Genomic DNA, 14,972 nt, shown 5'->3' with positions numbered 1-14,972 from the left:
GCAGGATTTACGTTCTTGATAGGTTATTTGTTTAACCTTTTTCGAACACTCCTTCTTTGAAGGATTTACGTTCTTTACAGGTTAGTTATTTAACCTTTTTCGAACACACCTTCTTTGAAGGATTTACGTTCTTGACAGGTTAAACTTAGAAAGGTGCCTTGGTTATGTTTCCCGAGTTTGATCTCCGGAAAGTTTTTTGGCAGTGTCTCCTTTAGACTCGGGAAAACTTCGGATGTACTTCCCTTTTGACTCGGGAAAACTTCGGTTGTTTTTCTCAAAAGAGAATGAGTTATAGTCTCTTCGATTGTGTTCCTTGCAAACGTCCTCGGAAAAGTGCCTCGAGTATCTCACCGAGTTGTTCTCGGGGAATGTCTCTCGGCTATGTTCCACCGAGGAGCCTCTTTTGATTGAAGTGTCGAGCCGCTCACTCCTGTTATGTTGCCATGGTTTCTTGGGGCTAGTCCCGCTTCTCCTACAGCATGTCAAGGAATAGCTTGAGGCTTTCATTATTGCACTTGAGCCGAAACGCTTCTTGATCCAACCCTGGTTGGGATGACTGCCTCATTTGCGCTCACCAAGCTGTTTCTTCAAATTTCAGAGATGATCTTCAAACTAGATACTCCCCATTCTTGGATATGTGACTTTCGGGATCCTTTTGTTTGGATTCCTATAAAATCTCGGGATCACGTGAACTTTCGGCAAGATCCGGCGATAGTGAGCGAGGGTGAGGCGATCATGGACTTAGCAAGGAGCGGTGAAGCTCAACGAAGCTTGGCCTTGGCGAAGCGATGCTCGGCCGTATGAGGCAGAGTGATGCTCGGCCGTATGAGGCGGAGTGATGCTCGGCCGTATGAAACTATATGCTCTTTGATCATGTTCTTGTAAGCCACCAAAAGCAAGTTCCACTTCTTGGAAATGAGCTTCCTTTGTCCACCATGATACCCCATAAATTGTGAAATGGGTTTTCATAAGCTCAATATTTAGAGCAATTAGGAAGCCCAGTTTCTTTGCATCTTGGGATGGAACTCCATGGTGTGCTCGGGGCTCAAGGCTTTAGTAGGCACAGCGTCTTGTCGGCAGCCATTTAATGGCAGCTCAGGAACAAACTCCTCATACATGAAACTTTTCCTGCATGTATTTGGTTATAAGATGCATATAGTATAAAAATAGAATATGTACCCCCCATTCTATGTGGCAGGAGTGGCATCAGTGAAGAGACACTTAAATTGAGTAATAAGTTCAGTGGATAGGAGTTGCCCTAGCCGATACTTCCTGGCTGACATTTGCTCATCTTTGTGCCTAGCCACTTTTGGCATGCCTTCACGCAAGCTTTTATAACAAGCCTTGGAAGAATGAGCGTTAGCTTGGGGCTGAGCTGATAGTATGTCTACCGAAATGGACAACTTCTTCTTGCCATTCTTTGCTTTGAACCCACATGGGTTTGTGCAAGAAGGGTTTAACCATTAAACCATTGTTTTGTTTTGGGGTCTGCACAAAACGACAAACACTAACCATACGAGTCCTTTTAGACTGCATTATAAATTACTGATGGAACATAAAACTTTATCATCTACTGAGATGAAGGTTAGTATAGAAATTCCACAATTATCATGAAACACTTTTAATAGCTAGTGTTAATGAATCAGATCTTGCAAATAAAAGAGGATGCAAGGGAAAGCTACCACTTATCTCAGATGTTGTTTACTGGTATCTATCAAATGTGTTTCTTTACTTCTCGGTGATCCGAGAAGTCACCGAGTGTGGATAGCCGTCGGTGCCAAAGAGGGGTCGGCGCCGGTGGCTTTGAGGAGGGCTTGTTCATGGGAGCCCGAGAGTATATCTGCTTCTCTGAAATGAGTTACTCGGTTGAGTTTGTTTCAGAAGGTTGGGTGCCATACTCTGTTGGGCTTGAGTAGAGGCACCGAATCTGCTTTATACTGCTCAGATTTCAGGTTTGTGTCATCGCGGGATGGAATGAAGTGCTTTTGTACTATAAGCCACATTGTGCACTTTTTCCTCTCTATTATTCACCGCACAAAATTGAAAGAAGAATATAGAGCATGTTGCACTAAAATCGAGTAACATCATGCCTTCTTACGGTGTATGAAACACAGTTGACTATTATCAAGCCCAAGCAACCATAATCCAAGGAAATCAGAACTAAGGGTGTAGAATGCTATTAAAGCTAAAATATGACAAAGTTGTTCTCACGAGAGGAGCATGCCTCTCACAAAAGGACATATTAGATACCCAATGATTTTTGAATTGCCATTGGCTTTCACCAAGACCAAAATTTAGAATTATTCTAATCAGGCATGTATTTATTTTAATGCATTAAAACACATCTTCAATAGAGACATTCTTGTATTATTGTCTTTTCATCAAGAGCCACAAGCATATGTATTTAGAATTGTAAATTGTGCTTTGATTCTGGTAAATGACAAAAGCATTTAACAATTATAAATATACGTATACTTATTTATGGCAATTGATGTAAAAAGAAATATTGTTTTTGGTTTTAAATACAGAAGGAATCTTCTTTTTACGAATCCCGTAGTCATCAACCTGATTGGTCAATGAGCTTTTGCTTTTAAACAAAGCTTGCAAAAAGGCAAATTAGGCATAAAGAGATATGCTTCTTTTTTTTTTTCTTTTTTTTTTTTTTTTTTTTTTTTTCTTTTTTCTTACACGTGAAACCTATGCAAGAAGTGAACATGCTTTTTCACAGTTGGCTAAAAAATCACATACAACTAAATAAAATAAGTTCACAGAGACTTATCTAGCAGGGCGAGGCTTCCTTGGGAGGCGGAGTGATGCTCGGGCCTCGGGAAGTGGAGTGATCCTCAAAATATTTCTCCTCAGGAAATTTGCTCCTTAGATTTTTTGCTTCTCGGATTTTTGACTCGGAAATTTCTCCTCGAAAATTCATCCTAGGACTCTCGGAATTTTTCTTCAAAAAATTTCTGAGTTTGTCTAGGAATTTCTGTCTGAGTTTTTTCTGCACAAAAAGGAGAAAGACACCAAGCAATATAATAACGAATTGAGCATTAATAAACCTAGAAAATTATTTTCATTTTGGTTCCTTGAAGCTAAGGACTTGGTGCTCTCAAAGTAGTTGACTCTTGGGATTTTTTCCTCTGAATTGTGACTCTCGGGATTCTTCCTCGGAATTTTTCCCTTAAGAGTTTCTTGAGATCCTTGGAATTTTTCCCTTAAGAGTCTTCTCTTGAGATTTTTCCTCGAAATTTTTCCCTGAGTTATGACTCTCGGGATTCTTCCTCAGAATTTTGCAGGATGACCCATCCTCGGGAATTTGACTTTTTAGACTCTCGGAATTTTTCTTTGGAAAATTTCTCGGAGTTTGTCTCGGAGTTTAATTCTCGGACTCGGATTTTTTCTGCACAAAATGAGAACAAGTGCATGCATCCAAGCAAAATATAATTGATAATTATAAATCCGAGAGAAGAAGGGTCGGTGAACCTGAGTTTAGGTTGGCGACCCGAGGTTGTTTTGCCGAAGGTCAGACTTGGCAAGACTTGGTGTCCGGCGAACCTGAAGTGGTGATTGGCACAGACTGAGCGGTTGGCCACTGTGAAATGTCTGAGCTTGCTAGGCTCGCTGCCCGAGTTTTAGGACTCGCATGCTGGAGATCGTGACCCCCCGTAATAACATTGCAAGCCCATTTGCTTGAGCCTGTAAATTTAATTCAGGACCGTTTCACCACTCATCTCAAGGTGAGTCGGCAGCCATTCGCGTGGAACGGCAAGCTTGAGAGGAGTCAGTCAGGTGCATCATGTCATGCAATAATGCTGATTCTATCTTACTCTCATTAACTTAGCTTGGCAGTATCTTTCAAGCAGACGATGGTATTGCTGGCGAGCCTCTGGAGATTGAACCATGGACATCACCAGTGAGACAGCTTCATCAGTAGCCACATCCACTTTTTCTTTGCGACATAAGAATGTCATCATCTTCAGACCGTCCGAGGCAGGCTTTGCAGTCTCGACAAAGCTTAGAAGCTTTGTGACTCAACACACCTGGTAACTCAGCGGACTCGGGCCTCGGGTCTCGGCTCTCAGTAGGCTCAGGTCTTGGCTCTCAGTAGACTCGGGCCTCGGCTCTCAGCGGACTCGGGTCTCGGCTCTTTGCTGACTTGAGCCTCGGGTCTTGGCTGACTTAGTACACTGGCCTCGGCTCTCTTCGGCCTCGGGCCTCGAGTCTCGGCTGGTGAGACTCAGCTCTCGGCTCTCTTCAACCTCAAGCCTCGGCTGGTGAGACTCAGGTCTCGGTTTTCTTCAGCCTCAGGCCTCGGGTCTCAGCTGGTGAGACTCAGCTCTCGGCTCTCTTCAGCCTCGGGTCTCGGGTCTCGACTGGTGAGACTGGTCTCGACTCTCTTCAGCCTCAGGCCTCGGCTGGTGAGACTCGGGTCTCAGTTCTCTTCAGCCTTAAGCCTCGGGTCTCAGCTTTCTGCAGACTCAGGCCTCGGGTCTCGGCTGGTGAGACTCAGGTCTCGGCTCTCTTCAGCCTTAAGCCTCGGGTCTTAGCTCTCTGCAGACTCAAGCCTCAGGTCTCAGCTGGTGAGACTCAGGTGTCGGCTCTCTTCAGCCTTAAGCCTCGGGTCTTAGCTCTCTGCAGACTCAAGCCTCAGGTCTCGGCTGGCGAGACTCAGGTCTCGGCTCTCTTCAGCCTTAAGCCTCGGGTCTTAGCTCTCTGCAGACTCAAGCCTCAGGTCTCGGCTGGCGAGACTCAGGTCTCGGCTCTCTTCAGCCTCAGGGCTCGGGTCTTGGCTGGTGCAGACTCAGGTCTCGGCTCTCGGCTGGTGAGACTCAGGTCTCGGCTCTCTTCAACCTCAGGCCTCGGCTGGTGAGACTCAGGTCTCGGCTCTCTTCAACCTCAAGCCTCGGCTGGTGAGACTCAGGTCTCGGTTTTCTTCAGCCTCAGGCCTCGGGTCTCAGCTGGTGAGACTCAGCTCTCGGCTCTCTTCAGCCTCGGGTCTCGGGTCTCGACTGGTGAGACTGGTCTCGACTCTCTTCAGCCTCAGGCCTCGGCTGGTGAGACTCAGGTCTCAGTTCTCTTCAGCCTTAAGCCTCGGGTCTCAGCTTTCTGCAGACTCAGGCCTCGGGTCTCGGCTGGTGAGACTCAGGTCTCGGCTCTCTTCAGCCTTAAGCCTCGGGTCTTAGCTCTCTGCAGACTCAAGCCTCAGGTCTCGGCTGGTGAGACTCAGGTGTCGGCTCTCTTCAGCCTTAAGCCTCGGGTCTTAGCTCTTTGCAGACTCAAGCCTCAGGTCTCGGCTGGCGAGACTCAGGTCTCGGCTGGCGAGACTCAGGTCTCGGCTCTCTTCAGCCTCAGGCCTCGGGTCTTGGCTGGTGCAGACTCAGGTCTCGGCTCTCGGCTGGTGAGACTCAGGTCTCGGCTCTCTTCGGCCTCGGGCCTCAGGTCTCAGCTGGTGAGACTCAGGTCTAGGCTCTCTTCGGCCTCGGATTTCTTCAGACTCGGGCCTCGGATTTCTTCCCAGGATGACCCATCCTCTCTTGCTTTGGGCAACGCTGCACTCAGGCGGGGCGGACATGAACCTGAGTCTAGTTCGCCAACATTAGACGCGAGGTCCGGTGATCCTCGAGACAACCCATTCAGATGGACCCGAGGCTCGATGACTGAGGAGGGCTCGTTCATGGTGAGCCTGAGGCTGGGTTGGCGCTTCGACGGCCACAGTGACCCAATGTCCAAAGCAGGCTCGTTCATGGTGAGTCCGAGACCGGGTCGGCGCTTTGACGACAACTCGGTGACCCACTGTCTGAGGCAGGCTCATTCATGGTGAGTCCGAGACCGGGTCGGCGCTTTGACGACAACTCGGTGACCCACTATCTGAGGCAGGCTCATTCATGGTGAATCCGAGACTGGGTAGACGCTGGCGTTTTCTGAGGCTAGGTTACGTTGCGCGAGGCCTGTTCGTTCGCCGCTAGTCTACAGGAGAGGTCGCTGCTAGGCGTGAGAACCTGCAAGGGTTATTCAAGAAAAGCTTTTTCTCCAAATGTTGTAGAAGACAACAAGAATAATGACATAATTGTAAATTGTGAATTGCAAATTTACGATATAAAGATATACAAAATATCTTCTCCTAGTGCCTGGCACTATGTGGTTTTGTGTGTGAATGCGCACAAAATAAGAAGCAACTTAATTGTTTTTCTTTTCTTATGAGAAGGCACACGTCATACGCATTTCCTCAAAATAATAATGAGGGCTCGGTGACCCATAGTCCGAATAAGGCTCGGCGAACTCAGCAGGCAGGCTCGCCGAGTTTGGCAATCTCGGCGGAGTTCACTGGAGGACTCGCTGAGGGACTCACTAGGCTCGCTGGAGAGCTTACTGCACTCGCCGGAGTCGGAGTCCGGCAAACCTGGGTTGAGACTATGGAGTCCTCTGCGGGATCCATGGCTTGCTGGTTTTGCTTGTGGCGACCCTGCACATCGTCCGTGTGGAGTGACATGTAGATCGTCGGTCGCAGAGATGCGACCAGCAAGTGGGTGGACCTTCTTTGGACATTGCACATATTTTTCGATTTCTTTCTCCCTGCAGAAACAGTAGAAAACGAAAAACAAGTATGCACCCCCCTTATCTCCGTAAAATTGAGGTGCGTTAGTTTCTGAAAGCAAAACATGAAAAAAGCCATGCAAATCGTGGGGTCACGCCTGTAAATGTTGGCTTACTAACCGCCTAGCTTTGCATGAAAGTGGGTACCAGTTAAGGAGATTTCTCCTCAAACTCAAAGTATTGGTCAGGAGTAGCCATGCGCAATAGCATGACTTTTGCAAATATTAAAGCTAAACATGCCATCACGTGGGCCTATCTTGATAAGGTACCACGTATTATATATATTTTACCACATATTATTGTAACAAAGAGAAAAGCCAAGTAAAAAGTGAACTTATCTTTGATTATCGTCCGACCTTGGGAACTGAAAGCTTTCTTTTTGCCTACTTTCTGATTGCTACAGTGGAGATTGTCCCCCTACACAGTCCGGTTGAGAAGTTGCATTTACCCCTCACTTTTACGGTATGAACCAACGTAGAAGTTGAGGTTGGACCCTAGAGTGGGGGCCAAAGTGTCAGCGAACGTCTTTCCTTAAAATAGGAAAATAAAAATTGCAGGACTGCCATTCAGAGCCCCGGGACGCATATTCTCCTTCGCTTCTATACTTTTCTGCGGTAGATCAGGTGAATCTGATGTTGACGACGCAGATCGCTACAAAGGGGATCCGGGATAGATGAATGTAGGTCTACGCATATCCGTTGGATACGTGTAGATCTGGCGAAAACAAACTAGTGATGCAAATCGCCATGGGGTGGATCTATCTGTGATTATAGATTTGTGTCGATTTGATTTCGGCTGGTTGATGTATCGCCCAAACGCTTGACCACCACCATAACGGATTTTGATTTTGCAAGAACCTAGTCGATTCCCACAGACGGCGCCAAACTGTTGAAGCATTTTTTGGATCTAACAGTCTCCGTTTGGTGTGATCTTCACGTTCTTCGAGGTGTCTCTAATCAACGACCTTCGGGCTTCTACAAAATAATAAGAGCGTCAAAGGGGTCTACGGGGAAGGCCCCGTAGACCCTCCGATGCTTAAGTTAGCAGTCGTATATAGGGTCAAAATGTAGCAGAGCTAGCAATGTATTGAGAAATAATGACCGATCCCCCTTTACCTCTGTCTTGAGTTCTCTTTTATAAGGTTTTATCTCTGTAACTGCTTCCTTGATCTTCTCCCTTCAGATGATTGAAGAATCATTTGAAATAGTGGGGAGATAATGTGAGGTAGTTGAGATAACGTAGGACCTTATGAGATAATGTAGGGTTGTTGAGAGATAGTGGGACCCAAAGTGGATTTTATCCCCAACAACAGTAAAAGCAGATTCCGTCAAACATTGACATTGATTTCTTTCAGGGCACAATCTTAGAATCTTTCATCCTATCTATCCACGTAACGAATGAATTCACGGAGTTTCTGAACCCCAAGAACCCATGCTCCTTGCTCTTATTCATACTGTCCAAGAAATCACCCCCAACCAGCATCGCGTCCACAAACCACCACACCCCAACATCCTCCAACTTTGTGGGTTCCAGTTGATTCTCCTTCACGATTTCTTCCCATACATCACCCTTGTCCTTCATCATCTCTGCCAAACTAATTTTCTCACCCTCCTTGAATCCGTACTCCTCAATCCCAAATCTCTCCGCCAACGCCTTCCAAATATGCTCCAATTTGAACACGTCCCCGTTGTTGCAATTAAACGCTTCATTCTTACCATTAGGGTCCACCACCGCCCATATTTGCTGCTCCGCAATAAGATCAGCGTCCGAAGCCACCGAGTAGTACTCCCAAGCCGCTTTCCTTCCAGGAAATTTCAATGGAAGCCCCTCGTGCTTACATATAGCGGCGTATACGCAAAGCGTGCCTACTATGTTCATCAAGCTATAGGGGGAGAATCCGAATATTGTGGTGGGTCGGTGGACGGACCAAGTGAGGCCTTTCTTTTCTTTAACTTCTTCATATAAAATATCTTCCTGGGTATAATAGAAATTCTGCACGTTCAAACGTGGCATATCCTCCGTAAAAGGTGGACTGGGGGTTTTGATCCTGCCGAGTTTCTCGAAGGGTCCAACGTAGTGTTTGAGGCCGGTCTGGAGGCAGATGTGGCGGAGATTCGGAGCGTTTGGGATAAGAGCGCGAAGCACATTGCGGAACATGGCACCATTGGCCTCGCAGTTCTCGGCCTCAGTGGGTCGGTTGGTCCACGTGACATAAAAGATGTTGGTGACATCGGTTAGTTGGGAAAGCTTGTCTTGGGTTTCATGGGAATCAGAGACGTCGCACTGGATGTATTCGATTGGATGGTTAGCGTTACATGCGGGGCGTGGGCGACGAGCCACGCCATACACCTTCCAGGGGCCGCCGGGGGTGTGTGGAAGTGGGAGGATTTCGGCTAGGCTGTTGCCGACGATGCCTGTCACGCCGATCACCAGGCCCACGCTCTGGTGCCTTCGAGGTGGTGCTTCTTCATCGTTGTATTTCTTCTGCAAAATTCACAATAGCTTAGATTAAAATTAGCAAGTACGCGCGCTTACCATTGAAAGAGTAAGAGAGTTGGCTGAGTTGGTGCCTTTGAAGCGGCAGTAGCTCTATCCCACCACCAGCTCATTCTGAGACTATTAACGGTCCCACTTGATCCAAAGGCCAAAGGTTCGTCGTATATGCACCACCAGCTTTCTGCGCGTTTCAACTTATATAGAACAAAAAAAAAAAATTCCAGAAAATAATAGAAGAAAAATGTACATAGATGACACAAGCCATGACGAATTTTGCGGACCACCTGGATGCCTAGGTGTTAATGGAATGGAATGGAATGGAAGCTGTTAAAGTCAAAATTGAGTTGAGATTGCAGTGGTCCTTAAGGCCTGGAGCGTGTCTGTATCCCTTTTGATTAGGGCGGCCAGAGTCTTTGATAGGATAGACGGTAGTAGGTTCTCAATTAATAAGAATTTATTTTATAAAAAAATATTTAAAGCTTTAATTATAGTTAATATTTTTTAATTAAAGCTTCAAATTATAGTAAATAAGTAATGTATTAATATTTAAATTCATTCTTAAATAAAATTCTCACGTGAAATGTGCAGTTGAATTCTTATCCTCTTCTTCAATTTCATTATTTTTCAACAAGTTACTATTCAAGTCCTTATCTATATGTGATTTATTTTTTTAAAAAAGTAGATTCTAGCAACAGTCTAAAAGTAGAGTAGGTCTGTCATATCTCAATACCATAAAGATTAAAGATCTATGAAAAGAGTCTAATATATAACAAAGAAAAAAACAGTAGTTGACAGCAATCCATCTCCAAATAATGTACTCACAAAAAAAAAAAAAAAAACAAAAAATAGAAAGAAAAATCTCCAAATAATGCTCCTTCAAATAAGGAAGATCGAAGATAAAATCCTCCTTAAATGGTGGCATCGGACCCGAGTCCCTCCTGACAATCTTGTCTAGCTCCTTCGTAAAGCAATGTCGTTTTACAGGCGAAAATAAAACATAAGTCCTCGTTTTAGTCAATAGGTTGTTGAAAATAATTTTGAATGGTGCACAAATTCTCATTGATATAAAATAATTATAATATAAAAATTAAAAATAAAATAAATAAAATACAAGAGATGAAAAGTTGAGTATAGAAAGATTTCACAATGCTATAGAATCACGCAAGAGCGTTGTCCTTAAAGGTTGATTCGTGCCTCCCAGAGTGTATAACTCGGTGCGATCGAATCCTTTAACACGCAACCTCCCAGGATTAGACTATAGCGTCTACATTTGTTAAGGACGCACTTCCAATAAGAAAGAGTAATAGAACAACCCAAACCTTCTCTTGTAGAACAACAACTCCATAATTGAAAAAAAAAAAAAAATAGAACATATATAGATATAAAAATATATCTCAACTCTCAAGTGCCCTTTTTTTTTTTTTTTTTTTTGTATATCTTTTTTTTGGACAAGAAGGTTGGCTTAATATTTATAAAGGTGCACCAAAATATATATATATATATATATATATATATATATAAAGGAAGCTCAAGTTTTCCTTCTTAAAGAGAATCTTTTAGCATCAAAGTCTTGAATGACCAAACGGTCAAAAACGCTTGAAGCCATAAAATCTTGTTAATTAACAAATGCCTTAGACCTTGTTAATGTCAAAAGATCAAAACTGTTGAAGAATTAAAACCCATAGAATTTTAATGACCAACGGCTAGAAACAATAAAAGTGAAAATCAATAGAAACAATAAAAGTGAAAATCAACGTATGGAGAAACTCAATGCCCTTAATGACCAAACGGTCACAAAAAATTATTTCTCAAAGAAGCCACTAGCAAATATCAAACAAAGAATAAAATGGCTTATGGAAAAAGAAAACAAGAAAACAATTTGTTTGTAACACACATATATTACAACAATCCCCACATGTTACAAACAATAGAATAAAGGAGATTGAAAGTATGCATCGATGTGGTACCCGAAGGTTTTAACCGCACCTAAGATAAATAAGTAGGAACTTAATGAATCGTGGTAGAGTTAAACTCTTTTAACCAAATCCACAAGTTAAACAAACTTATCATCCACATAACTTTCTCTAAAAACAAAAAATTAAATCAAATCAAATAAACAAAAAGTCAAATAAAATCAAATAAAAAAAATTGGGTTGTTCTATAGCGGGTTGGCGCCTTATACAGGCCATGCGCCTCTAGGCTTCATGAGTGCTCTAGAGACTTGTTAAAGTCTCATAGGAGGCGGCACCACCTTCACGCTCACATAGGTGGCGTCCATCAAGAATGTGTGCAGAGAACATCACATCCCAACAAGTAGGGACTATGGACCCATTAAGAGTTTTAAACTCATCCTTACTCACTCTGCATCTTTTGTTATTACACCATAAAATGGCTTTCATGAGTGCTCTAGAGACCTACCCAAGTCTCATAGGAGATAGCACATCCACATTCATATAGGTGGTATCCATCAAGAGTGTGTGCAGGGAACACCCCATCCCAACATGTAGGGACTATGGATTCATTAAGAGCTTTAAGCTCATCCTTAATCACTCTGCATCTTGTACTGTTTTACACCATAGGGATGGACTCATCACTAATCTTCTCAACAAGATAGTTAATAAACATAAATTGACAGTACCATACCTCAATTCAATATTCATTCCTAGCATATTCATATAAGCTCATAAATTTCTCAAGAATAAATATACTTACCTAATATGAATCGTAAACTAATTTTTATTATTAAAGTAATCTCTTTAAATCAACGTTTTAAAAATCTAGGTTGCTACAAATATAAACTTGACTTGGCTCATTCAAACTCATTTAAAGCTTGGTTATAATTATATGTGTATTAGAATGTCGTTATGTATGTTATGATATTGTTCAGGACAGTTTTACTTGGGCCGAATTAGGGGGACAAAGATTAGCTGTAAATTAATTTATAGTTAATTCTGTATTCTTAAAGCATATGAAAAGCACATGCCACTGCCCCTGTCATTCAGTTTGTAAGTAATCCAACTCAAAGCAGTCGAGGTCAAGAAAGCCATCGCCTAATATCACGTACGACAAGAAAGCCATAGTCGATAATGAGAATTTTTTTGAATGAAAAAATACTCAGAATTTTTGGGGCATAATCGGAATTTTATAAGAAGTTCATGTGCAGTGGAGACTAGTTTTGGATTATATATATATATAGCTACAGCGTTGTGGGCGTGAAACCAGATTGGAGAGCTTTTGAGAACATTTGAGAACATTTTGAGAACCTAGAATTTGAAATAGGCGTGAACCAACTTAATTATAAAGCTTTTAAAAATTATATTATTATTTTAACGTCCACTAGCTGGACAAACCTCATGCTTCATATATATATTCTTATCTTATTAAACTAATCCATTTTTATTTTAAGTATAATTAATTAAATCTTGAATTACAAATCATTCATAATGCTAATCAGAGTCTAGTTCGAACCCACTTCTTCTCATATTGAACTAAGAAAATTAATTTAGACATCTAACTTAAACCTAATATTTATACCAAGGTATTATTAGTTATGTTAATAAATTCCTTGGGTGTTAAAGAAAAATGATGTAACCCAAATCATATATTATGGGGAGAATGACCAGAGCAAGGTCATACACCTCAGATCAAATCATATTGGGCAACTAGTCAGAGTAAGACCATGTACTCCAAATCATATCTCATCAGCCAAGTGACCAGAGCAAGGTCACGCACTCCAGATGAAATCATATTGGGAAATCGATGAGAGTAAGACTATATATGTACCCTAAAGCAAGACCATGTACTTTAATTAAGTCATATCTCATGATCATGCAATTGATTAAAGCAAGATCATATATATATGTACCCCTGATTATATTTACCGGGCAATTGATCAGAACAGGATCATACACCTCGGACGATTGACTAGAGTTAAGGTCATGTACCCCAAGTAATATATCCTCGTGCAATTGATCAAAGGAAGATCGTGTAACTCAGATTGTATCTCATTGGGCGATTGACTTGATGAAAGTCATGTACCACATACCATACCATGTTGGGCAATTGGTCGACGTCAAGAAAGCCATCGCCAAATATCATGGACGGACGACAAGAAAGCCATCATCGATAATGAGATATTTCTAGTAGCTGCAACAACTATATAAAGTAAATTATCATCCAAGCTTTAGATGGACAAAATCTTTATGCAAACTACTAAAAATTAACAATGTCATCCGATGACAAAAGTATACTTAATTAAATTTATACACAAATATCTAAATTGTTTTATTGAGAAAACAACATTCGAGGAAGAGAAGAAAGTGGGGAAGCAAGTGGAATTGAGGAATTGAAGCATATGAGCAATCGGGGAGCTATAGATTAAAAAAAAATTTGTTTGGCTCTTTGCTTTTTTTTTTTTTTAACTGACCTTGTGCTTAAAAAATCCCAATTGCCTTTGTTTTTTTCTTTTTCCTTTTTTTTTTGGCTCGATCCCCATCTCTATAGAGAAATGACGCCGAGATAGAGAGAACCCAACCACTAAGAGAGAGTACTATGGCATGAACTTTTCTCAAAAAAAAAAAAAAAAAAAATGCATGCTTCCCTACCATCATAGCATAGCATGGTTATTCTATATATTAATAATATTACAACAGCAAAAGCAGATTCCATCTCACATAGATATTGATTTCTTTCAAGGCACAATCTTGGAATCTTTCATCTTATCTATCCACGTAGCGAACGAATTCACAGAGTTCCTGAACCCCAAGAATCCAAGCTCCTTGCTCTTATTCATACTGCCCAAGAAATCACCCCCACCCAGGATCAAGTCCGCAAACCACCACAACCCAACATCCTCCAACTTTGTGGGTTTTAGTTGATTCTCCCTCACTATCTCTTCCCACACATGACCCTTGTCCTTCATCATCTCCACCAAGCTAATTTTCTCACCCTCCTTAAATCCGTACTTCTCAATCCCAAATCTCTCTGCCAACGCCTTCCAAAGATGCTCCCATTTGAACACATCCCCGTTGTTGCAATTAAACGCTTCGTTCTTACCATTAGGGTCGACAACCGCCCATATTTGCTGCTCCGCAATAAGATCAGCGTCCGCAGCTGCCGAGTAGTACTCCCAAGCCGCTTTGCTTCCAGGAAATTTCAATGGAAGCCCCTCGTGCTTACATATAGCGGCGTATACGCAAAGCGTGCCTACTATGTTCATCAAGCTATAGGGGGAGAATCCGAATATTGTGGTGGGTCGGTGGATGGACCAAGTGAGGCCTTTCTTATCATTAGCTTCTTCATATAAAATATCTTCTTGCGTATAATAAAAATTCTGCACGTTCAAACGTGGCATATCCTCCGTAAAAGGTGGACTGAGGGTTTTGATACTGCCCATTTTCTCGAAGGGTCCAATGTAGTGTTTGCCGCCGGTCTGGAGGCAGATGTGGCGGAGATTCGGAGCGTTTGGGATAAGAGCGTGAAGCACGTTGCGGAACATGGCACCATTGGCCTCGCAGTTCTCGGGTTCAGTGGGTCGGTTGTGTTAGGGGTGAACACCAATTTCAGATGCTCAGCGGAATTAATCTACCCCTCTTTGTGCAAATTAAATAGTAACACAATAGCAAAATAATAATCAAGCAAACCCACAAACAAGACACCAAGATTTTTACGTGGAAAACCCTCCAATGCGAAGATAAAAACCACGGGACCTAGTCCAGTTAAATCTTCCACTATCAACAATAATGAGTTTACAATTTGTCTTCCCTAGAGAAATATCTAGAGGTTATCACCACATCAAGAATACATGCATTCTTGGATTAAACATAAATTCATCACCCTAAAGTGGATTCCAACAAGAATAAAGAAAGATCTCACCAAGTGGGTAT

The 14,972-nt window shown here is 42.5% G+C and overlaps 1 protein-coding gene and 1 pseudogene across 1 annotated transcript; both read right to left on the bottom strand.

Moving 5' to 3' along the window:
• Positions 1–7,902: 7,902 nt before the first annotated feature.
• LOC132185110 (3-oxo-Delta(4,5)-steroid 5-beta-reductase-like) lies at positions 7,903–9,268 on the bottom strand. Its single transcript, XM_059598927.2, has 2 exons — positions 9,162–9,268; positions 7,903–9,075 (listed from the first exon to the last, which is right to left on the bottom strand). The coding sequence occupies exons 1-2, from the start codon at positions 9,198–9,200 to the stop codon at positions 7,942–7,944; spliced, it is 1,173 nt and encodes a 390-aa protein (XP_059454910.2). The 5' UTR covers positions 9,201–9,268; the 3' UTR covers positions 7,903–7,941.
• Positions 9,269–13,670: 4,402 nt separating this feature from the next.
• On the bottom strand, positions 13,671–14,619 carry LOC148584663 (3-oxo-Delta(4,5)-steroid 5-beta-reductase pseudogene; annotated as a pseudogene).
• Positions 14,620–14,972: the final 353 nt, after the last annotated feature.

This window comes from Corylus avellana, chromosome 7 (assembly GCF_965113065.1).
Source record: "Corylus avellana chromosome 7, dhCorAvel1.hap1.2, whole genome shotgun sequence".
Lineage (NCBI taxonomy): Eukaryota > Viridiplantae > Streptophyta > Magnoliopsida > Fagales > Betulaceae > Corylus > Corylus avellana.
Note: the sequence above shows the minus strand (reverse complement) of the source record. Positions and strands in the feature narration are given on the sequence as shown.

Bases quoted from the DNA above. Each gene is read 5' to 3' on its own strand.
- LOC132185110 (XM_059598927.2), bottom strand. From the start codon at position 9,200: ATGAGCTGGTGGTGGGATAGAGCTACTGCCGCTTCAAAG. The intron at 9,076-9,161 runs GCACCAACTCAG...TGAATTTTGCAG, and splicing joins GAGCTACTGCCGCTTCAAAG to AAGAAATACAACGATGAAGA.